Genomic DNA, 24913 nt, shown 5'->3' with positions numbered 1-24913 from the left:
AATAAAAAAAAAACTTACGATAATGTATGTTTGTATTACATGTAAAATTAAAATATCATCTCGGCCCGATCTGCTATGGCTCCGGCTAATACCTGCAACTAGAGCAAGATTTCCAATAGCAACAAACAAATGTAATAGAAGTTAGCATTTATATTCGACCTTTCTATATTTAAATATAGGCTGAACTAAACCAAACAACCGATTTCCCGAATTATAAGGTATTATTCACTACAATAATTAAAAACAATATTTTTTTTACAACTTAAACGCATTATTATTCTTATTATTTTTATGTTTATTTTTATTTTTTAAATTTTGAATATGTTTTGTATGTATCTCAGATCTTTTTTTTTTTAATTAATTATCAAAGTTGACTTGCGTTAGTTTAATTACTCCACAGTCTCACGCTATCAGTATATTTTAACTGACTTGATTAACATGCTTTCCTTCATTGTCATCATCACCTTCATTATTATAATTATTATTACCATTACTAAATACTAAATGTTCCAAATATGACTATATGCTTTTGTTTACGTTGTTTTCAATTTTTGCGGCGTTTGGGGAAAGTATCTCGCTTCATATGTATCATATGTTGCCACTATAACGATTTCTTTTGTATATAGGTATACCATCGTAGTTAAGTCTGTTGTGCTATGCCTAACACACTGTGTTATTCTCTTGTTTCAACTTTTTTCGGCTTCATTATTAATGGTAACTTATTTTTAATCATTATGATTTATATTATTAAGCAGCAAATTATAGTAATTACTATTTTATCGTAGTAGTAGGAGTTCTTGTGTTCGTATTGTAATTATTTAATAGTAATACGTTAAATGTACTCATGCATTTTTTTTCTGCATTTTTTTGCTGAGAATTATTATTATTATAAATTTTTTATTTTTTGTTTGTTTGCATTAATTGGTTTGGTTGACTGATTGATACGTCTTGTGGTAGGTGTTGGTGACCTTACAAGCTTTATATTAGTTTTATTGTTTTCCTTTGGAATTTGCTGTCTTTGTTTTGTTTGTGGTACTTGAGTTTCATTATAGTTGATTTTTTTGATGTAGTTGTGAAATTAATCCCGGTTTTTGCTTTAATATCATAAATTCAGTATTTTAAAGATAATTTCAGCTTAATATTGTAGAACTCGTACATGTGCGTTGCAGTCGTAACCATTCCACGAATTCATCCAACATAACAGGCCCTAAAATCACAATACCATACAATTGAATTGATTACTGTTATTTTTCCGTATTGCAAATAATACTCACATGCGCCATCGATATCGTAGTTCGTTAATTCATTGTTAATTGTGCGTGAGAACTCGAGTATGTTGCACCACTGATCTTTATTAATAACTTTGTACTTTGATTGGTCAAGGAATTGCGCGAAATGCGGGTAAAGCGGCCAATGTTTGCCGAGCAGCAGTTGTAGCATTGCTTTTGCTGTATTTATATCCATGCTACGCTGATCGGAATCCTGAAGTATAATTTAAGTAATTTAGAAATGTGAATTGAGCTCTTTGAGACATCTAGCACAACATTTTTTTTGTTTATTTGCTATCAGAAGTCTTACCTTGGCAAAATCGTAGGCATATCTATATATGCTTTTGAAGACATTTGGATCGTTGAGTATACTTTTTAAATATTCTAATTTAGATTGCATTTTTGCAGCAGAATCACATTCTAATTCAGTGAGGCCCTTTAACCATTCACAACGGCTGAAGAAACCCATTTGGGTAGCGCCCATTTTGTAGGCTAGCACAAGCATCACAACATTTTCTGGTTCCACACCAATATCATCGCAGAATTTTTCCATACCATCAGGACCTGTATGCATTAAATAACCAATATATATAATAAATAAATAAATATAATGAAAAAATTAACATTTACCTAGCGTATCTGGCTCATCTGGGTTTGTGTATTTGCAAAACCAGTCTACACAACGCTTTTGGCTGAAACTGTCTTCAGCCTTGATGTGACGTCTGCAAACAGAAAATATATTTTAGCAAATAATGTACAAACCTAAATATAAGAGAGCACGTATGCAAAATTACTTTTCCATTTATTTAAAGGAATTGTCAATATAAGATATACCAATTTCCTTTTAATACGAGTGCGCGTAACTAAATGAGCAAAGCATAATATAAAAAAAGAAATATATTTCTTGCAGCTGATTATTATTATTTTAGCGTTTTCGTATACATTCATATTTGTTGTTGGTTGTCTTCTCCTATAAATAGCCACACTATTAAGCAATAACAACAAATCCAAACAGCAAACGAATACGAACAACGAGCAGCGCAATAAAAAAAACGTCAACAGTATTATCGATGAAGAAACTGGTGGAAATTGAAACTAATAAGTGCAGAAAGTCAAGAAAAACTGCTGCACGCGTATAAATAAATAATACGTGAGACAAATTTGAGGCGTTAATTTAGGTTCTAATCAGAAAAAATTGAGATAATTCAATACGTGTTTCCGCTCTTTCGGTGGAACCTAAATCAATGAACATTACAATGAAAGTATTTTCATTATTGCATCATAATCACATTTTACTCATTGAATATACATATGTATGTCATATTGATATACGTAGTTTAAGCACAGTTTTCTCTATTATATCAAGCTTGGTTTTCACTACCTGTTTGTTATATTAATCTTTGGTATTTTTAACTTCATTATTGCGCTTTTAGCTGCAACTCTTCCACTTTCAAATTTATGACTAACAATCTTAATGAAATAGCACATCTATCACACCATGAGACCATGACTGTTATCAGTAAAATTACAACAAACAAAAACAATTGTGCAAAAAAATATATACTGATAAAATGCAAATTCTACAGTTATCAATGAAAATGATATGGAAATGCTATAAATACATGGTCTATATCAAAATTATTATTATTTGTGCCGATAATATTCATCGAGTGGAACCATATTAACTTGTTGGCTATAAACTATTTAATTAATATTTATAAAAATTACAAACGTAAACACATGAATGATTTGCATCTAATTAGTTGTTGCTGCTGTATTAATATATTTTTTTTAATTGATACGCATTTAACGATTTTTCACTAGGTCTTATTAACACAATTATAGATGTTTCGTGTTAATTCAAAATTTGTTTTAAATTTAAAGGAATTACCTGCTGGTATTTTGTGTTGTCGCATAACCACCGCGTGGTCGTTTGGAAGTTGTACGCTCCTCTTCGCCCCCCATATCGTGATTAGAACGTCGTTTACCGCGGGGCATAGCAAACACTTTGATGTTTTATTAAAAATGTGCGCTTAGGTTTTAAGAAGAGCAGCGGATATTTATGTAGATAATTTGTTTAGATGTAAATATGAACCAATGAATGTGTCTATAAATCTTATTAGCAGGCCGGTAGTTGTTTTTCCATTAATCACTTTATGTCTGTATGTATCCTTGGATGATTCTTTTACAATAAAATGTAGGTTGACTCCTTCACTTTTAGTTATATTAGCTCAAATCTTTATGCTTCACCTTAGGCAATTGCGCTGAAATATATAAATTGAATATTTAAGTAAAAAAAAACTGAAATAAAAACTTTATTTGGTCTGCTTTTAGGCTTTTTAGCATATCTTTAATACGCACTGGGATTTTTCACAGCTGGTGGTTGTAGTAAATGTCAAACAAGCGCCGTAAACAAAAGTGCTGGGTAGGCCGGATGCGAATTAAAGAGCGCAACACAACGTTATACGGAGAAACTACAGAGCAACAACTTTGACGCAAACTAAAAAGAAAGAGCATTTATAAAAAAAAATTTCAAGACGGTGGTTGCAAATAAATATTTCATTCATTCTCTCGGATATATAGTATATGTCCATTCCCACATTAAAATGCAATGCCACGCTTTCTATCAAACACCTTTAGTTCAACAAATCGTAACAATGAACACTATCGCACACAACAAGTTTGTATCTATTCCTAGGAACGTTGGTTTTAAAGCGTAGGTGGAGCTAATAATTTGATATTTTGCAAATTCCAGAGCGTGCGTATATCCTATTACAGATATACATACATTTATCTTCCTCTCGACATCACCGGCAAGAATACAAGGCATTTCACATATATCGGTAATAGTTATTAACTGAATTTTGACACTTCCTTTTGGTGTACCCATTCGCACATCCTGCCCCAACATTTTTATACGATTTATTGGTTTTCTTTTTTCGCGTACTCCCCATATTTTATTCAAACTCGACACCGTCTTGCTATATTTTCAAGCGTCCAATGCGTCGACATTGTCAGCGATGCTGTAAATCTGCATGCGGTTCTTTCATTATTCTGGTTGCGGTTTCAACGCTATTTTGCAACTCACGGCCTAAATCGTTGCCCGAACTTGCATTTATTTACAACTCAATGCACAATTAAATAATCAATTAAAGCAAACCTTTTATTACCCGATTAATTGATGAAACTATTTTATAATGGCAACAAGAATTTCTCTTTTTGGTGTTTTTAGATTTTTGTGGAATGAATTCGACTACAGCTCGGAGAACTGTCTATGTATGTTCAGTGACTGCGAATTTGACAATTTACAACATTGAAATCTAATTGGCATGTGCTTTTTGTTGTTGGGTGAATATTGGAGTATTGAATCTATGTACCAATTCTGTCATTAAAAAGTACTAAGACAAATTATTATTAATGTTTAAACTTGAGGAAGCCTTTAAAACTCTGAAATAACACTTAAATTTATTTTAGCTATAAATATAATTAAAAAATTGCTTAATAAATAAAACTGAAATGGCACATCGATTAAAATGTTGTTTACATATACATATGTATGTATATTAGAATGCATAACTGCTCACTTCAAAATACAACTCTGCTGTATATTTATACTTACGGAGGCATATTGCCTACATTGAACGCAGCCATATAAACAAACGAGAATTTTATTTACTTCTAAAGTTTTTTGCAATGTCCGCATATGACAACGTTAGGGTTGGAAAATTGGTGCTAAAGGGCGAAAAGCCGAAGTAAATATTCCATGATATTAATATTTCTTTTAATAACAATTTGATTTTTATTTATTTGTAATAAATTTATTTTTAGAAAGTCCAAAAAACACAAACGAGACAAAGAGCACAAAGAGAAAGATAAGGCGAAAAAACGCAAAACAGAAGTAGATGAGGATGCACTTCGCCATGGAGGTTGGTGGTTGGCAAAAAGTATACCTGAAATCACCGGAGCAGTTGCCATTGAGTTTGGAGAACGTGCTTATTTAAAAGCACTTGATAATGGACTATTTACGCTAGGACCGCCGCATAATGGCGGCGAAGGTCCAGACCCAGAAGAAGTATTTACAGCATTTTCAATAAATGAGACAAAGATATCCATTAAATCTGGATATGGAAAATATTTGAAAATAGAAAAAGATGGCATGGTTACTGGGCGCTCAGAGGCGGTCGGCAGTATGGAGCAGTGGGAGCCAATATTTCAAGTAAGATATAATTATGAATTAAGCGTAAGCAAATAATATCTGTCAATATCAATCTATAGGAGGGCAAAATGGCTTTATTATCTGAAACCGGTTTTTTCATGTCAATCGATCCCGAAGATGATGCATGCGTAGCGCTACGAAGAAAAGTGACCGAACATGAAATATGTAAAATACGCTGCAACGCACAACGTGAAGCAGAGGAGGACGAGGAACCGAAGGAAGAAAAGGGCGACTTAACAGAAGTAGAGAAAAACTATGTGTACGATATAGCCGTGTATTTTTTATTATAGTTTTTATCAAATAATGACATAATTTTTCTTTATAGAAAAAAGTTCCAGAAGTTCCAGGACAAAAAATTGCGCATCAACAAGAATGATATTAAGGAACTAGAAGTGGCTAAAGATCATGGGACTTTACATGAGGCGCTGTTAGATCGGCGTAGTAAAATGAAAGCAGACAGATATTGTAAATAAATCAATAGTTCAAAATTTCTCTTGAATAGCATCGTTATTAGTTTAAAATGTTGAAATTATTTCACGACTTAATAAATTTGAATACTGAAAATAACTGCTCTTACTTATGTATTTATAAATAAGAAAATGTCTAAACAACCAGTGTTCATACTCCGTATAATTAAAGTTACGGTAAAATTCATAATAGTTGCTCCTCGGCTAGTAATTACACAAATATAAGAATTTTGTGTTGATTACTGCCACAAATCACAGAAGTTGTTTTTGGAAGGACACCAGATCTTTTCCATCAAAACATTCTAAGCGAAAGATCTCTGTGATTTGCAGATAATACACGGTTGTGTCTTATGTTTTGAACAATTGTATAACTTGGTTCGTGACTTCATGTCAGATACAAGCAAAAGTATAATTAAAATGCCAATTCTGCATAAACTTTTTAATTAATAATAAAATTTAGTGATTCATAAAAAAACAGGTGGTATTCTTTCTCTGTAACTCGGACTAAGTAATATTTTCTGTTCGTGCTCTTACAATAGAACCAACGGTTGTTTACATTTTGGGGCAAATAGCAGCAAACGGCAACAACAGAATTGGATATAGAACTTTCTTATGAACCTAAATTACGTATATGTACTATCATCATACTTAAATTCATCCACAATTTTTTGAAATAATAAACTTGGTTTTAATATATTGTATTAATTTTTATTCCAATATAAATAAGGATATTGCAGATGCTTATTTAAAATTACTGTTTGTCATAATATTGCTTTTTTCTTCAAAAGTAAGTGAACTTATTTAAGTATGACATTAGCGACATAAAACAATCGCCACCACAAGAGTATTCAAAACAAATACAAAAATAAAGGAAATCTTTGAGGCATGATGCATAAGCCTCGAAATTAAATTTATGCACTTTGTTCAGTTGTTATAAATACGTTAAAAGTATTGAAAATTCATTTACAGTAGAACTACTTACAAATCTAAAACATACTTACTGGTTACTGGAACCAAAAAGGGATTTAAAATAAAGTCATAGTTAGTGGGAAGAAAATGGAGGTGTTTGCATAGTCAGTCAGTTGGCAGTTAACATAGTCATTCAGTTTGTGCTGCAGTTCTGTTACGGTCATGTTATTTGTGTAAAGTTAATGCGGTGCATTCATGGTTGTAGCAAGCGAAAATTTGACTTGCTTACGTTAAGCGCGTTTACCCTACCGACTGTTGTCGAAGCATGTCGATGCTTATTGCAATTAAGCATTTAAAATGAGTACGGTAGTCGTTTTGGGTGGTAGGGTATATACATGGACAAGTACGAAGCATAGCATCTTTTTCAATTTGGTATGCGAAGAGTATTTGAATTTAATACGGAAGCGCAGACGGAGTTTGACAGAAGATAGTTGGACGCGTTCGGTTTCGAATGATACGATACGTTTTTGTTTTTCTTTCAGTTTGGCTGTTTACTTGATTGATTTGCGAAATATTGTGCGATGAGTATGAAAAGCGGAAATGTGCGACGCAATGGTGGCAAACGAAAACAAAAGGCGTAGGACTGAGTATAAAAATGTTGGAAGTTTTGGAAAACGTGTTTCGTGAGCGTAATATAAATACGAAGTACGATTAAAATATTACAAACGGAGGACATTTTATCTGACTAACTGATAGATTCTGCGTTACTTAGTCCGCCGTGGGCGTGTTTCAAAAACGCGTATATATGCAGCTGGAATGAATGTTCGAAGATTTGCTTTATATTTCTGTCTGCGAAGATAATACAAAACGAAGCCAATTCGTAGTTGCGAGGTTGGAGCTTGGATAATGCGTATACGCGAGCGAACGTGTAAAGGCGTGGATTTGAGGCTGGAAGTGTAGAATATAAAATACGTCGTATGTCGTAGTTTGAAATATGTTTGTGTAGATAAGTTTAGCGAAAAATTAACATAAGGTAGTATAAACGAAAATTCGAAGTAAAATCAATACATCCAGATAATTTTTACGAATACTGTAAGTATATATAGATATTGAAGATATTTATTTCAAAGTTATATTTGTTTGCGTAGTAACTGTTGTCTCGAATTAGCTTATAAATAGCGACTAAATTTTGGTAGCGGTAGACATTTTCTTTGTTACATATTATCATCATCGCGCTTATTTTCGGTTGCATGATGTCTTTTTGTTCTACATTTACTTATATCAATTAATGAATTTTTTCTTGTATCTTTTAACTAAACACACTGTGTTTTTGTGTTGTATTTCGATAGCCCTTACATTTCTAAAACGAATTGCAGTTTTGCATTTCTCAAATACTCTCTTGTTACTGCGTACTAGTAATCTCCTAAAAATTTTAAAATTGCGCTGTTGGTCCTACATACACGCGAGATCCCAACAATCACCTCTTGCTACCTTCTCTTAAACACATTATTTTTTTATATTACTTTGTTCTCTCCTTAGCTGAACTAGTGTTTAGAAGCGATGACCGACTGGTGAACGCGATCTGAAGCGTCCTCCACCTTGGCTGCTGCCACCACTGCGTCCGCCACTTCCGCTACCGTAGCCACCACTACCGCCGAATGAGCGTCCACTATCTCGTCCACCGCTGCTGCTACCGTAAACGTCGCGTCGATTGAAGCCACTACTGCCGCCATCACGGCTGCTGTAACCGCCACCTTGACGGCCACCACCGCCGGAGTAGCCACGGTCGTGGTAACGACCACCGCCGCTACCGGAGCCACGTTGACGGTATCCACCGCCACCACCACCGCTATTGCTACGGCGGCCGAAGTCACGTCGGCCACGGTCGCCCATACCGCGACGACCTTGACGTGGCCGTCCCTTGGAGATTTCTACACGCAATTGTGAGCCCAGCAATTCTGTACCATTGAGCACGTCACAGGCCTTTTCGGCATCATCGCGGTGCTCGAACTCAACAAAAGCGAAACCTGGTGGATTAAAAGCAATCCAAACAGAATTTAACTTGCCATACTTTGTGAATTCTCCTTCTAGATCATCCTTCTTCACTTTATCGGTTAAATTACCGACATAAACGCGTGTGCCTCGTTGATCACCCATTTTCACTTAAATAGATTTACTTTTCTGACTTTATGGACAAATTGAATTAATTTTTCACTTTTTCCTGCTGCTCGTCGTACACTTGCTGCTGCTGCTTTGAATGGCTTCAATCGATTGAATCGGGTGTGTATAATATTTTTCGTGCTTCGCTTGCTTGAAAAACAAAATGTCGGTTTATGGCTTGGTTCGCACATAGAGTTGCCTTGTCCGAACGGAAATGAATTGCAAATATTAAGCACATTTTTCCGAATTGTAAAAGATTTTTATGGGTATTCAACAACTTTATTCTGCTATCGTGAATGATATACATATATAGTTTTGTGACTAAAAATAAAATTGAAGCTGTGGTTAAGCTAAATTGAAAATATTAAAGCCAATTTTGTGATAAGAAATTAATTTATATTATATTTTTCAGATATATTACAACTTTTAGTTATTTATATTAAGTTAAGAATTCAGCTTAGAAAAAATAATTGATTTTGTAGTAGATTTTGGAGCTATAAATTTTTTAGGAAAGTTTTCTTTTAACTTATATAATACTGACAAATAAATTCTTACTTCGGCCATTATCGATTATTTTTTGTTATCGTTATATGATGCCGATAATGCAGTTCGCTCATCTTTGTGATTTTCCGGTTTCTTTTAATTCATTTCCTTTAGTTCGTGGTCAAATAAAAGTTAACAAAAAGTTTTGCTTCGACATTTAAATGCAAAACGATAATTTAAATAGTAATTAGTGAATAAAAATGAGTGTTTCAACATATTTAGAAGATTTTGCATTTGCACGGCAAGCTGGCTGCAACCACTGTGCCAAGAGAGCGCCTCATTCCACCAACTCCGCTCAGACTTGTGTGAGAGACGCTAACTGCCACCCAAAACCACCCCCTGCCGGTGCATTAGTACACTGGTGCACGCAAATGTGCGTTCACGCCGTGAATATGTGTGTTCCAGCATACACAAAGTGTAACCAGCAGATGACTTGCTGTGGCACCAAAACAAGCGCATACAGCGCACAGTTAAAGGTACGCTACTTTCTTCGAACAACCACCGATTGCATTTGCTGTAACCCATTCCTGTGAAGCATAGCCTTTTCCAACACTGCTATTTCACCAGCTCGGTTTTTTGAGCACCGCCACCATCATCACCATCAACAACAGCGTTATAAACATAGCCACACAACATTCACCACCCCCTGCCTCTATGCATATGTGTGCCTGTTGTTGTGTCTGTTGTCGTTGTTTTGCCGGTCTGTGTTGTTGGAGGATATCAACTTCGGCAAATGTATGGCTATCGCGCAGCGCCGAAGCAATGTTTTCATCACGTTTCGTCGTCACTGACTCTGGCGCTGGCTCGGATTTATGCTTGGCGTGCGTGGTGTATCCTAGTCGATGTTAGTAAGTTGTCGTAATTGGACGTGGGTGAATTGAAGAACGGTTGAACGGTTGTTTTCGTTTTACTCGGTATTTATAATACGCGTTGACGACGGTGCGACGAAGCCATTGATATACAGTTACTAAACGGCATAGTGAGTCTCGTGTCCTGCATTTTGATGATGCGAGCATTATTGGCAATTAAGAATATTAAATATTTGCTTGTTAATATTTCGCGCGTCGGCGACTTTCAGCAAGTGACAGCTTTGACAATAAATATGCAACAAAAAAAATTGTGCAGTTAATAGAAAATTGATCATATCGTGGAAAGCGTGGTAAATAGTAATTGGAATGGAAGCAAAAGACTTTCAAAACAATTGTTGGAGAAAATAACAAAAGTTTTTAGTCGTTTATGATAAAAACAAATTAAAGCGAATTATTAAATTATTAAAGTAAAAATTCAGAAAGTATTGGTTTTTTATAAGCAAATGTTATTGGATAACTGAGTTAACTTGTTTAAAATAAAGTGAAAACAAAAAAATTACTAAAAAAGGAATGAAAAAACATAAAAGTGTGTAAGTTATATGTAATCTCCGAAATTCTTTAAACTAAAATATAAATAAATAAAATAGTGTTAGTGAACAGCTTCAATGTAATAAATGAAAAATATAATATTAGTGCTTAAAAATATTTATGTGGTAAATAATAAGAAAAAATGTGTGTTTAGTGAATTCTAACGAAGGAGGATGCAGTTATATTTATACAGTTACCAACAATACATAAATTCTTTTGCAAAAATACGCGAGGATAAATGTTTTTGCAGTTAGTTTAATGTAGGTGAGCTTTGAAAAAATTTTTTATTAAATATTTAAATCAACATAGCCAATTTCACAGTGCGCCATCATAAATTTAATTGTTTTCGTTTACATTTCGGAACTCTTCTGTTTTATTTTAAGTTTTATACATTTTAGCTTCATATCGACGTCTTATTGAATAGTGGTTACTCATTAACATTAGACTATTTATTTGCGTTCTAAATTTTGTGATATTTTGATTATTTCGTCTGTTCTCACTTCACTCACATTATTATTAAGGAAACCTAGTAATGCACATGGGGTATTAAAGGTGACATGTTCCCTTTACGTGAAGGTCATGCCGGTTAACCTGCTCCAGTTTCTTGCGATCGCTGCGTATTCGTGGAATATGTGCGCAGAGACTCTGCTGCGAGATCGCAGAAAATACGGTCTTCCGCCGACCAAATGTCCATTTTGTGCATGTGATGCCTGAGTACACAGCGTCTATAAGTAATTTGTTTCTAGGAGGCTCTTGATTATCAGGTTATATAAAGTCTGCATCATTTTTGTTTGTGCCCTCCACAAATAGCTTCGTTTGGCGAAGTATGGACACTTTGGCCTATAACCTTTTTCATTGTTTCCGCCAGCCGGAGTTCTTCTTTGATGGTTGGTGAACTACTACAAATGGTTCCGGTCCTACAGGCTTCATGTCCGCTGTACGTCCTTGCATCCAAATATCCAAGGAATTATGCTGTTTGAAGTACAGCAAATATGCCTGAAAACCTTACTATGGTTCTTTGTTCCATTATCCTACCCGTAGCTCTTCTTTGGTGGTGGGGTAAAGGACTACAAAATGATTCCGAACAAACAGGTTTGATATACGCTACTTTCCTAATCAATCTGTCAGTCAACTCGTTTTGCTTTACATACTTGTATCTTAATACCCAAGGATCCATACTGTCTGCAGTACAGAAAAAAAAACTAACTAAGGCTCTGACAATTTGATTCTTTGTTCCACTATCTCAGCAAGGTTTCTTTATCCTACTTTTGAGTAGCCGTTATGTAAGTGTTTCTTATAGATGTTAGTTTTGAGTTAGGAAATCCAGTTCTGATTGTTGCCTGTAGTAATTTATTATTAATTTTCTGAGGTTTATCATATTGGTAATGTCGTCTACTTGGGGAATGCCAAGATGAAAGTTGAAGGAGGGTGCGTGGGAGTCTCGCCGTTGTTGTCTCTCATCTTCCGAATTATTATTACATTTCATTTTCCATATCCTCGGGATGTCATACTCAGGTGGTCAGCTCCGTAATTGGTGGGAGCCTGAATGTGAGTTCATATAACCCCATACCCTAATTTGGGAGTCCAGGTTCTGTTTAGGTAGATCTCTTGTTTGCTGCTATTGGTAATGTCGTCTAATTGGGGAATGCTGCCGAGATGAAAATCAACATCGTTCCGGCTGCATAGACTCGACTGTCGTGGTAATCTCGCCGCTGCTATCTCTCAAGTTCTATTAATAATATAATTAGCCTCCCTTTTATATATTCTGATAACGTCATTCTTAGGTTGGTCAGTTCCGAAATTATATATAGTGGGGAGAGCCTAAACGTGAGCTCATATAAAACTATAACCAAGTTTTTGTAAGTTTGAGCTCTGTTTAAGTGAATCTCTTGTCGCCGCTTTAAGTCCTTCGCTAAATAAAAAAGAAAATTGTTTAGTTAAAATCTGGTTTTGCATTGCATATAAACATACAAGTATATGGTCAACTATATCAATATCCTTTAATTTATTGTTGATGACAACTGCTAGTTATCACAGATATGTACATATGTACACTTGCATACACACATATGCATGCTGTCACTCACCGTTTACAAAGTAATAGAGAAATAAAGTTCAACTTCTATCCCATTAAAAGTTTTACGTCTGAATAGCATATCAGTGTGACACATCCTTACCGAGATGTCCATTTTCTTTCTACTAAATTAGGAAGAAGAAGTTGAAGAACACATGCGTCGGCCAACAACATTGAGGCCAAGCTGTATGCGAGTACCAGCTACTCGTATGTAAAAAAAGAGAGAAATATGCGCTTAAAAGTTGACTCAATTCATTACGGACATGAGTCATAGAAAAAAGAATATACAAACATATGTATATATAAGTGAGTCTCTAATAAATGTGATATGTTGTTGTTTTATGCAGAGTTTTTGGCGCACGCTCCACTGCAATCACTGGCACTATGCAGTTTGGACGTGTCCAAACTTTGTCATTTATGCATGCAAGGCAATTAAATATGTATATATGCGGATATAAATTGTGCTTGCATATATATATACATATGTATATGTGAGTGCGTGTGTTGAAGCCTGTTTGTCTATTTGTTTGTACAAATGCACTAATAAAATATGCTGGCTAGCATTTATATTCGTATTCAGGTCAAAGTGAAGCAAAATTTACGGAGAATGTTGAGGGCGCACAAAAAAGAAGGGCTCAAAAATTATAATTTGTCGAAAAATAAACAAAACTTGAATTATACACGAGTATATTTATATGTAAATCCAACTGCAATCATTTCATTTCTGAATTGCCTGATTGCAAACATTTACTGTGTTGGTTGTTTCTTCAAGTCCTAAGCTATTTACTTGAGCAAGTTGGTTGATTAGTCGGGAGCAAGCGCAGAGTGCAAATAGTATAAAGGAGCGCGAAATATATAAAAAAGCTTTGAGGTATACCATCTGAACAAAATAGCCTCGAGTTTGATTTATTTCTTTGCTCGGGTGCTGAACAGTTTCGACGTCATATTCATAAATCCATTGGTGGCAAGACCAATCCTGGTGCGTTTGATGAATCTAGGGTTCTCAGCTACGCTGTCAAGCAGCTCTTTTGCGACTTTTAGGTTAGATTAGGTTAGTTTAGGTTAGGTTCACCTAAGTAGGCTGATATTCGTGAGACCACGATTAATCCTACTTAGACTGCTAGAGACGCTTCTTCGTATATCTACAAAGCGCCTAGATATTGAGTTGGCCAATATCTACTTCAGCCAATTCGCCGGATTCGTACAAAGTATGGTAACCAAGATGCTTCAACCTTAGTCCGGCGAAAGCTGGACAGTGAAGTTGAAAGTTTTTTTGATAACTTTATGATCTTCACTGAATCCTTTGTGCCACTCAAATACGTTTTTTTTTAGTACGGAGAAGCAGTGAAATCCGGAATGCGGAATTTTAGTCCGCTAAACATCATTTACTTCCAACTCATATCTCTCCCTCGGAACCGGATTCAGTATTAGTCGCTTGAATTTGCTGAATAGGCAGAAATCACACGAAGCTAAATCAGGCGAATACGGTGCTTGCGGCAAGATATTGGTTGAAAATTTGGTGAAAAACTTACGAAGAATCAATGCAGTATTTAAAGGTGTATTATCGTGGTGCAAAAACCAAGAGTTGTCAGCCCATAATTTCGGCCTCGTTTTGGGCATAGCTTTGCGGAAACGACGCACAACACATAGTATTCCTTTGACGTAGTTTTCGGCTTCGGCTCACCTTTGCTATGATATTGGGCATACATACTTACATCCAATAATGTGTATGTTTCATGACATTTAGAAAGGCGGAAAGCATTGTTTCACAAACGTTAATGCGACGTTCTTTTTCGAAAAAATTTAGTGATTTTGGAACCAATCATGCTTTCACTTTTCTCAGGTCTAAATGATCTTTCAAAAATGTTTTCACTAATCCTTCCGATGCCAGTAAGATCTTTGACTGTTAATCGTCGATTCTTAAGCACCAATTCCTTTTTTTTTTATTGACGTGTTGATCATCAGTTGAGGTTGATGGCTGTCCTGCACGTGGTTTGCCGTCAATGCGTTCAGCTCAGGGTCTTCTATGCACGTTGTACACGTCGGACAGTACGGACTATGGTTATTATGGCATCGAACAGAGGGCCTCTAAAGCATCCATGTCAACTCAGTTTTTGGATTACGTGGCAGACTTGGTCACATATTGTCTATTTATCCGGGAATGGATGTACAGAATCAGTTTGTGGGTTTACAGTGGTTTAGTTGAGGTACGCCGCCGTTGCTACCACATTGTGATGTTTTTGGTCCTCTCCTCTCTTTTTACTCCTTTAGGCAGCTCTAGTCCAATCGCGCGAATTCGTCTCCCTGGATGTCAATAGGCAGCATACTAGATAGAACTTCAGTAGGGTCGCTTGATATTGTTCGGAAAGTACTTCTTACTCGTATAGCAGAAAGGCTATGGTCTCAAATACTTGTATTTGTAATGATGTAGACTCCCCAAAACACTTCTGCTTCTCGTAGCCGTGATTCTATTGGAAACGAAAAAATTTCAAACAAACTGTATCTTTTTTTAAAGGTAAAAATCGTCGGACAAATTTTTCGGGTCATAAACAAACAACTGTCAAATGCTCACTAATTGACATATGGAGATCAAGATATATATATAAAAAAGGGCTTCTGGAAAAAAAAAAATAGAGCAATCCGGGTCAAATTTGATCTTGATTGTATGTTTGACAGCATTTGCCTTCTATATTTGTGACTTTCGTCGCATGGTATATTAGAATTTATTATGCTTATTATACCACCTCCCATAATTGTATAATTTCCACTTAACAAATCAGAAGCCTTATGTTAATCTCAGATTTTTTTTACACCACATTAACGTTCAGACATATTTTAATTAATATTTCAATTTCCTCAAAATTCCATTTAATGCTCGATGGCTTCACCTAAACGGATTCCCAGTAATGTAGTGTATATTACGTGCAGCCTGCCGAAGGCAGTCATTATCTCGCAAACAAAAGCCATACATGCCACACATGCTTGCCTCGTTAGGCTGCACACACGCACATACACACATACATATACATATTACTATATCATATAAACTTTAATAAAGCGCCCACCTCCCCGCCATGGCAGATTTGTTGCGCAAGTAAATCAGTTTGATGTCAACTACGTCGCCGCTTATGACGTATCAAAGATGAAAGTGAAGGAAATTTGAATTTTTTTGACAGGCAATCGACTTGAATGATAGGCGCACACAGCAATTTATCGGTTGACAGCGGCGCAGACGAGCATTCGCGCATTGCCAATCGCCTACACGCATACATATATGCACACGAGTGTGTGTATATGTGTACATACGAATCATGCTTGTTGTTGTAAGTGCGCGATCTACAAGACTACGGTGCTGCTGCATGCGTACTCGTATGTGTGTGTGTAAATTCTTGTAAAAAAAAACAAAACTAATACAAATGTCTACACAGTCATCAGCCTTTACTGCCTTTCCGTTGCTTTGTGCGCCCTTACATATTTTATTGCACTCACACAAACACATTGACACACGGCGCCTACAAGGCCCCCAACTCCTGTCCTCCTACTTGTATGCTTTATTCTTTGTCGTGCGTTGAATGGCGGCTGCAAGTTGGTGAAAAAATGAACACTAAAATGAAAATTCACAAATTTGTTTAGAATCGCTTTCAGCATCATTGCGTTCTCCTACAATCATTTACAACGCACACACACACGCACATATGTACATATATCTACGTGTAGGCAGCCCATACCCTTGAGCTTGTTAAAAACTTGGATTATTGTGGCTTGGCTTGGCGTAATGGTTATGGTTGCGCAGAAGTTCGTGCTTCCTGTGTGGCTGTATACAGCTTTCTTGTAGTGTGTGTTTGTGTGTGTGTCTGCATGTCAGCATATGTAACTAAATCGTTTAAAATATAATATCCCTCGGCTTGTAACTGTCATAGACTTCTCAGCATACAATTTTAAAAATATATACATACATACCTGTATGGTATGTAGTGCATGCAATTTTACTCACATCCTGACTTCTGGCATGTTGTAAGTGAGCTTTCATTTCGTATAAGCCCTAAAGAGTTTTGTTATAATAAAATCCTATCTGTGCAGGTTGGTATTGTATAACGACTTACTTAGTAAGCTGTGATTAAGAATGGCTTATGAATGCTTGAAGTAACTCCTAGTTGTTTGCCCAACTTGAATATATAATTTTTTGAGGTTAGGTTGATAGCGTTGGGTTGAGGGAATCTCATATACTTCTGTAAAGATATAATTTCTAATTAAGAAGACTTGCTATGAACTTTAGTTGACAATAAGCACCTTGCAGAAAAAAGTTCCACACAAAAGAACTCTGAAAACCCCGGCGTTGGACCGACCAGGCTTTCTATTAACTTTTGTTGACAATAAGTGTACTTAAACGAGCTTTAAGTGCGCTCAAAACAAAATGCCAAAAGATTATGTTGATTGAAGCAGAAAAAAACTTGCCAATACTTAACTTGTTATCGACGACTCTTAAGCAATTTGAAGCAATGTTAACTTATCCCTTTCCTAACCAGTTCGCCAACTTTGAAGTAAATACCAGGCGATGTTGCCAATTTTCATCTTTTTCGATAGAGCATTACCTGAGGAAATTTATTTAGAACATAGTAGTTTTCTTAAGGGGTTATTTCTACTGGGAATTAAAAAAATGATTTGTTTGACATGAATATAACGATATTTGATATATTTTTTATTCAACATAGTTCTCTTAACTCTTATATATATGTATATGTACACTACAACCCTCCAACTATTCGATATCATATTTGTAGTAAGATTTGTCTTTTGCTTCAAAATAGGCCCAGTTTCGGCGTTCAACTCTTCATTCGACGAAAATTTCTGCCCAGAGAGCATTCTTTTGGGGTCTGAGGACTGGAAATAGTCGGTGGAGGCCAGATCTAGAGAACACCTGTTATATTTTTCAGGTAATGATCGAAGGATATGATTTTAAATAATAATTTTTCTGGCCGCTCTGAAGCGTACATATATTTTTTCACAAAAAACAAACGACTTTTATTTTAGAAAGCCGCCATTTTGTCCTTCCATCATTACTTATATTCATTTGAGGAAAAATTAAATTTTAGCTTTTTGGACTTAAAATAGTTTTAAGCAGAAAATTCTGACTCACCTTCAAACACTTTCTTTCGGAGTTTCCCCTGGAGACCGACCGGATCAGGGAAATTTCAATACCTTTTTTCGGAGTTCCTCCTGGAGATCGGCTATGTCATCAAGTGAATCCAAAAGTTTTCGAAATTATTCCTTGATTATTAAGGTACATTAAAATTACTATTTATTAAATAAAACGGCTCTTCAAAGAACTTTTCTTGCCTCAGCAAATCTATTTGAGGATATATTGCCTTTGATACTGTATGATCAGAAGCTAAATTTCCTTGTGAAGCATCACTTCGGACGAATGAGTGAATTCAGCCTATAAGATATATTCCCTTCCTTAAAAAACTGCTTTCTAATATCCTATTTAATATTAGATATTAGAATATCGCACATAACCAAACTTGAAGACTTTTGTTTTTTGGGTGACTACGAAAAAAATCATATTAATCTAGGATGGACCTCAGTTTGTTCTGAAATAATCTGATCAGCCATGGCTGCCTGTATACATTCGCAGGATTCGAAAGGATTAAGTCTATATGAGTGGAACTGGTACGGAACTACAAACATCTCGATAAGAATTGTCAACTTGGCAGTATTCCCAGCGATTTCAGTTTGACGAACTTAGTAGGTTTACTTATGCTCGTCTGTGTGTCTCTATACACGCGAATAAGTTCCTCAGTTCTTGAGATTAAAATTTTCCAGATGTCTTTTTCTCTCTAAGAAGCTGCTCATTTCTTGGAACCGCCGATATCAGATCACTATAGCCTATACATAGCTGCCATACAATCTGACCAATCAAACTCAAGTCCTTGTATGGAAAACTTTTTTATTTGCAAGGGTAACTTGAAGAAACTTTGCACAGATTAATTTCCAAGGCAAGGTTACGATGCCCGAAGATATTGTTTAGATCTATATACTATCATATAGCTGCCATACAAACTGACCGATTTGAAGAGATATCTTCCTGAAACTTGCCACATATTATTTTCCAAGGTAAAGATACAGTCTCCAATCAGATCGGAGCACTATATCGTATATTTGCCGTAGAATCAGACCGTTAGAACCCAAGATAGAATGTTTGTATACCCTTTTCTGCTATAATAAATACACCCGTGAAGGGTAATATAGCTGCGGTGCAGTCGAATTTAAGATTTTTTGCTGCTTGTAGCTACTTCAGTACTTGTTTTGCACGAAAAGGCTCTTCTCTTAAAATTCCTTTAATAATTCGCAGTTATTTTAAAGCGTTCGGATTTTATATGCGGAAACGCTGTACTTTTTTATTATTACAATTGTTATTCTTTATTTTCGGTGCAGCCGAATGCCGATTCCGCCTTATTTTTTCGTTGAAATTCCTTTTAAATTAAATACGCTTGTTGAAACTAATGCAACATTGCAATAAGGTCTTCTAAATTGTTCGGTATGCGGATACACATATTTATATACTAACAGTACATACATAAAGTACACACACATATATATGTATATGTGAAAATACAACAGCGTAAATATGTATAAAAACAATCAAGTAGATGGGTTAGAAAAACGTGTTACCGTTTCCGCTCTTTAACTGCATCATCATTTTAAAATTTAGCCAGCCAAGCGCACGCGAACGTACAAATACCGTTACACTAACGCATACCAAAGCGGGCGCTGTCAAATAGACACCGTCAATAGACAAACAAATGCCAACGAACGCAAAAGTAAATCTATTCCTTAAGCTAACAACTTGTGTGATAGCAAAAAAAGTAGAAATAAAAGAGATTGAGTGTAAAAAAATAGAAGCAAAAGCGATAGATAGCTACCCGCCGCTCCCAAACACGCTTAAGTAATCTAGAAAAATGCGCCCTAATCTAAATTAACAAGCACTTGAAATCCTTGAATCCTCCATGCTCGATAATGCAAAGTAACGGAGGAGCGGCTGATATCTACAGGAGCTCCGCTGGCAGGCTGGATGGATGGTTGGCTGGTTGGCTGGGTGAAATGGCGCGAGTTTCGCACAGAGTGACAGCGGTCGGAGACACATTCAATATGTCAATGTAAATAGTTTTAGGCACCATTTCCTCATTATAACCTCCTACCATAGGCAATGGCAATACCGTTAACGCCACCGCCAAGTGACAGGAGCTGCCCTGGCTCGGGGTAGCTGCTGGTTTTGTTAGGCAAGAGATACATAAATAAACACATGCAATGATATACAACAACAAGTACAATAACAACAACAACAAACGAGTGGAATGTATAATAAAAATGGAAACATTGAAATGTTGCAGACAACAAGTGAAAATGTAAAAATCTCGTAATTCTAAGTGAAATTCATTTGAAAAGTTTACGTTTTTCTTTGCGCCATTTCGTGTGAGAATCCTTTTATATTCCTGTTTGTATGTATGTATATGCATATAGCTTCGCATGCCACGCTTACTTTGCCTGTCAAGTAACGGCTTTGACTTACACACACACACACACACACATGGAGCCCACAAAGTGCCGAGCGGAGAAGTGTCAGTAGGAGTGCCCGCAGGCAGCCAAAGCGAAGGCACAGCCATGCAAGCACACTGGATTCAAGTGACTTGTAACTACATGTGTAGGTGTCTTCAGATGCTCACACATATACAGCAACTCACACCACCTCATACTCAGTCATATGTATGAGGAAGTGGGTATGTGTTGTTGCCTGCTTGTGGCTACAGCTTATGAAGCGCACCTCACGTTTATATCAACGCTTCTAGTTTTTCTTTTCTTCTTTTCTTCTTTGTTTTTTTTTTTTATTTTGTGTTTTGGTATTTTACTACTTTCCTACGGCTGCCATTCAAAGTCATAAAAATGAGCGGCGGAAAAAAGTTGCAAGTAAACGAGAGTCGTTGAAGCACTGCACTAAGTTACGCTTGCCACACGGCTCAGCACTGCTTGTCGCCAAACTTCACGCCGCTTCACTCCAGGCCACGCCACATCACTTCATTTAATAATATACCTATTGGCGTCCAGACGCCCACGCCTGACACTGGCAAGGGTTAGCAGAGGACATGTAAATCCGACAGTGCCAACACCAACGACGCGTCGTCATCATCATTGTCACTAGCGTGCATTGCCGGCGCGCTTACCTGTCGTCGTCGCTTTGGGCGTGTGAGTTGCGATATATAGCTGTGTCTAATGGCATTACAGTGACTTGCGAAAATGTGTTCTTACAGAAAGTTTACAAAAAATTTGAACAGTGGAACTCTACTCCTGGAAAATGTGAAGGTTCTGAAAAGTTTTTGCCATTAGAGCAATATCGGTCGATGACTCAATTCCCCTTTTTGAAAGGGACAAAAGTTGTCAATCTCATATACTTAGACACCAGTGAAAAGTGTGCGAGATAGCTGAAAAAGAAAGCATCCCGACTGCCGCGTGGATCACATTCTGTTTGAAATATCGGGCAGGAAGAAACTGTTGGCGGGTGGGTACACTGTTTGCTTGCTCCGGACAACAATTGTAACCATGAGGTCACTTCCCTATAGTGTTTGACTGCGTTTAATCGCTATCCGTAGAAGTTGAAGTTGAAACATGGATCCACTGACATACACCAGAGACCAAGGAACGCTCGAAACAGAGGTCTAATTTGGTAGGAGGAGAAGACTATACTTTCGCCAGGATCAAACTGATCGAATTAGACTACGAACATCTGAAGTTTTCAAACTTAAAAAAGAGAGTCACGCACGGAGTCGAAGTGAGTGAAAAGGCTTTTTCAGAACTCTAGAAAACGTATTTTTTAGACGGTTTAAAGAAGTTGGAGGATCACTGGGTCAAGGGTTCAACCCCTCAATAGTGCTTGAACCTGTTTAAGCGCAATTCTGCATCATTGACCGTCACCGAAACACGGATCCCCTGGTACAAACCAAAGGACAAGGAACGCTCGAACATTTGAACAGTCTTCATTTGAACCATCCACCGTTTTCTCCAGATATGGCTCCGAAGGCCTTTCTGTTGTTTCCAAATTAGAAAAAGTTACACAACCGAGTCGAAATTTGAATCAAATGAGGATCAGACCTCCAGCAAATATATCTTTCAGATGGCTTAAAGAAGTTGTTGCATCAATGGGTTCAGATACAAAAAAATATTTGAAATTAAGTCCAGTTGTTTTATATCGGTTATATTCCGGTTATATTTCCATTAACAATGAGTTATATTCCGGTTATATTTCCCATAACAAACAGTAATCATTTTTTTATGCATTACTGTTCATATCTTGCACCACTACAACCATCTATCTCTGTCAACTTGATATATTTGTTTGTATGTTTATTTGCTATTCTCACTGTTATCGAGACTATCACTGCGCTGTGTGCTCTCAACTATTTTTTTTAACCGACACTACTCAACTTCATTTTACTTGTAATGAAGCTGGCTTGCGCCTCAAAGTATGTGACGGTCTACTAGCAAGCATACACACACTTACATGCATGAATGTGTCTGTGGGTATGTAAGAAAAATGCAGCACCCAACGGTGCATTGGTGGCTTTGCGCACATTTTTGCCGCCTTCAGTGGTTGCTAAAGCTGCACGTCTATCATTTTGTTAGCACAAATGACGTAATACATTGTGTTTATTTATAATATTTGTGTTTTCTTCTCTGTGATACTTTTTTTTTATTTTTTTATTGTTATATATTTTTATTTTTTTCGTTTATTTTGTTTTGGTTCTTTTTTTGTGGCAAACTAACATAAAACGTATGTTTGGCTAACCGAACCACGCAATAAGCTCCACGTAAGCGTTTCGTTGCAATATATTTCGAACGTTTTTTCAACCTGTCAAAAATTGCATGGCGGCGTGTGTGTATTTATATGCATCTATGTATGTATATATTATATATGCGTTTGTATTTTATTTGCAGCCGGTTTGGCAGTTGTTATTTCCTCTTGAAAATATTTTCACGCTCCACACGCCTTTTGTGGCGTTGTATTTAAGTGTTTTCCGTATAGAATTTTTAAATTTTTAAAATTTATTTTTAGACATACATACATGCAGACATGGTAAAATGCCAGTATATGTGTACATCTATGCGTTTAATATTATACCCTGTATAGGGTATGACATGGAATGCAGTTTCTACCAGTCAGTAGTAAACGTCGGAGATATTCCCTCACTTTTTGAGATATCGATCTGAAATTTGTCACACGATCTTTTCCTTTCAAGCAGCCGCTTATTTGTGGGAATCGCACCACTATAGCATATAGCTGCCATATAAACTGAACGATCGGAATCAAGTCCTTGTATGGAAACATTTTTTATGTGACGAGCTATCTTCACGAAATTCTTCAAAACTTATTGTCAAAGGCTACGCTACAACCTTCGAACAAATTCTTCAGATCGAAGCACTATAGCATTTAGCTGCCATACAAACTGAGCTATCAAAATCAAGTTGAAGACCTTTTTATTCTCACATATGCTGCAAGAAGTGAATTCGTATAGGGTATTATGGCTTTGCTGAAGTTACCATTTTTTGTTGTTGATTTTTTTTTAACTTTTTGTAATAAATATATTTTTTTCGGCTACACCCACGCGTTAAACTGTTTTCTTTCACTCCGAAAATTCGCGACAAACTTTTCGTGCCACATTTTTTGGACAAACAAAAAACACGCAACCACATACTTGTACAGACAAATATAAATACATACATCCATATATATATATGTGTGTATATGTACCGTGCGCTATTCGAGCTTCAGGTGGCGCTTAGTTGCCGCCTCTTTAGTTTTTCGCGTATTTTTCATTTATTTATTTATATATACATATTTATATCTTCTGTTTTTGAAATTATTTGCTGTAACTATAAGCCATAAATAAGCGTACATACATACGTATGCACACATATACGAATGCATATTGTTTTTGCTTATTTAGACATCCGCATTGCTTGATGAGGTTACGCTCGCAAATTCTCGCTCGCTATACGCTGTCACTCTTGACGTTTCTATTTGTTGCAGCCCGGCGTACTTATTTACACATTTGCTGTTGCATTGTTGTTGTTGTTGGCCGACACAAAGTGCATATTTTCTTTAGCGTGGCAAAAATAAACTTGAAGTTAAAGCGTAAACGCCAAAGTTTCATGTTCACCTGATTTTATGTATGTATGTTTGTGTGTGTGTGCATGTTTTATAGTTGACGGGTATTTATTCAGTTCGTTTACACCATAAAATTTAATTTTTAAACATACAGTGGGGCGATGTGTTGCTAACGGGTTAATTTTCCTTTTAAACTGCGGATCGGGACCAAGAGTGCTGATGCAGTACTGAAAGATCTAGAAACTATTGCTCTTAGCTCTTCTTCTTCAGGGACTTTTTTAAATTGCGTCTTACTCTTTATTTTTAGTAAGCCTACTGACATTTATAACCTTTGGAGACTGAAGGAGATCTTCTTTAGTCGCTTTAGTCCATAGATGAGATATAATAAAGAAATTTTTTAAAGTTTCTATGCCCTAAATTACCTCGTAGGAAACGTTTCCCCTCTTTGCCTCTCTCTCAATTGTTTATATAACCAAGACCCTAAATATTGAAGTGGAAGCATGAGGTCATGAAGCACACCAAGACTGTGTTAATATTACACTTTTTCTGAGAAACAGATGTGGTATAATAAATTTTATAGAGTTTATATGCTCTATATGTCGTAAATTGTGCCCTACAAAATTTTGTATCTGCCTCTCTCTCGATTGTTGTTAATACCAAGACCCTAAATATTGAAGTTCAAGCTTGAGCTCATGATCATTCTAGGAATCTTTGTATCTGC

General features: G+C 36.2%; 4 protein-coding genes across 11 annotated transcripts in view; 2 read left to right on the top strand and 2 right to left on the bottom strand.

Annotated features, from left to right (window-relative positions):
• Nucleotides 1-271: 271 nt before the first annotated feature.
• Nucleotides 272-4622, bottom strand: LOC126760950 (DCN1-like protein 4). 6 transcript variants are annotated; one of them, XM_050476771.1, is made up of 7 exons: nucleotides 4429-4622; nucleotides 3630-3768; nucleotides 3160-3532; nucleotides 1899-1990; nucleotides 1579-1832; nucleotides 1275-1482; nucleotides 272-1207 (listed from the first exon to the last, which is right to left on the bottom strand). In XM_050476771.1, the coding sequence occupies exons 3-7, from the start codon at nucleotides 3264-3266 to the stop codon at nucleotides 1131-1133; spliced, it is 738 nt and encodes a 245-aa protein (XP_050332728.1). In that variant the 5' UTR covers nucleotides 3267-3532; nucleotides 3630-3768; nucleotides 4429-4622; the 3' UTR covers nucleotides 272-1130. The 6 variants fall into 6 exon arrangements, with proteins under 6 accessions (XP_050332728.1, XP_050332726.1, XP_050332730.1 ...); XM_050476769.1 differs by having other exon boundaries at nucleotides 4439-4622; XM_050476773.1 differs by lacking the exon at nucleotides 4429-4622 and adding an exon at nucleotides 4057-4375.
• A 280-nt stretch (nucleotides 4623-4902) lies between these two features.
• Nucleotides 4903-6051, top strand: LOC126760949 (protein FRG1 homolog). Its single transcript, XM_050476768.1, has 4 exons — nucleotides 4903-5020; nucleotides 5097-5484; nucleotides 5544-5743; nucleotides 5810-6051. Exons 1-4 carry the CDS (start codon nucleotides 4962-4964, stop codon nucleotides 5955-5957), a joined length of 795 nt encoding a protein of 264 aa, XP_050332725.1. The 5' UTR covers nucleotides 4903-4961; the 3' UTR covers nucleotides 5958-6051.
• Nucleotides 6052-7935: 1884 nt separating this feature from the next.
• Nucleotides 7936-9174, bottom strand: LOC126760951 (RNA-binding protein Rsf1). Its single transcript, XM_050476776.1, has one exon. It carries the CDS (start codon nucleotides 9015-9017, stop codon nucleotides 8412-8414), a length of 606 nt encoding a protein of 201 aa, XP_050332733.1. The 5' UTR covers nucleotides 9018-9174; the 3' UTR covers nucleotides 7936-8411.
• Nucleotides 9175-10270: 1096 nt separating this feature from the next.
• Nucleotides 10271-24913, top strand: part of LOC126763309 (uncharacterized) — a 180487-nt gene continuing 165844 nt past the window's right edge. The window contains exons 1-2 of one of the 3 annotated variants that reach the window (XM_050480659.1): nucleotides 10271-11224; nucleotides 17843-17968. The gene's annotated coding sequence lies outside the window, so the exon portion shown is untranslated. The remainder of the gene's footprint in view (nucleotides 11225-17842; nucleotides 17969-24913) is intronic. The other 2 variants (XM_050480658.1, XM_050480660.1) reach the window with 2 other exon arrangements.

Source organism: Bactrocera neohumeralis, chromosome 6 (assembly GCF_024586455.1).
Source record: "Bactrocera neohumeralis isolate Rockhampton chromosome 6, APGP_CSIRO_Bneo_wtdbg2-racon-allhic-juicebox.fasta_v2, whole genome shotgun sequence".
NCBI classification, from domain to species: domain Eukaryota; kingdom Metazoa; phylum Arthropoda; class Insecta; order Diptera; family Tephritidae; genus Bactrocera; species Bactrocera neohumeralis.
Note: the sequence above shows the minus strand (reverse complement) of the source record. Positions and strands in the feature narration are given on the sequence as shown.

Excerpts from the sequence above, each read along its gene's own strand:
- LOC126760950 (XM_050476771.1), bottom strand. The coding sequence starts at position 3,266 with ATGCCCCGCGGTAAACGACGTTCTAATCACGATATGGGGGGCGAAGAG. Across the intron at positions 1,991-3,159 it reads ACAACACAAAATACCAGCAG|ACGTCACATCAAGGCTGAAG; the intron begins GTAATTCCTTTA and ends TTCTGTTTGCAG. Across the intron at positions 1,483-1,578 it reads ATGCCTACGATTTTGCCAAG|GATTCCGATCAGCGTAGCAT; the intron begins GTAAGACTTCTG and ends ATTATACTTCAG.
- LOC126760949 (XM_050476768.1), top strand. The coding sequence starts at position 4,962 with ATGTCCGCATATGACAACGTTAGGGTTGGAAAATTGGTGCTAAAGGGC. Across the intron at positions 5,485-5,543 it reads AGTGGGAGCCAATATTTCAA|GAGGGCAAAATGGCTTTATT; the intron begins GTAAGATATAAT and ends ATCAATCTATAG. Across the intron at positions 5,744-5,809 it reads GAAGTAGAGAAAAACTATGT|AAAAAAGTTCCAGAAGTTCC; the intron begins GTACGATATAGC and ends TTTTCTTTATAG.
- LOC126760951 (XM_050476776.1), bottom strand. The coding sequence starts at position 9,017 with ATGGGTGATCAACGAGGCACACGCGTTTATGTCGGTAATTTAACCGAT.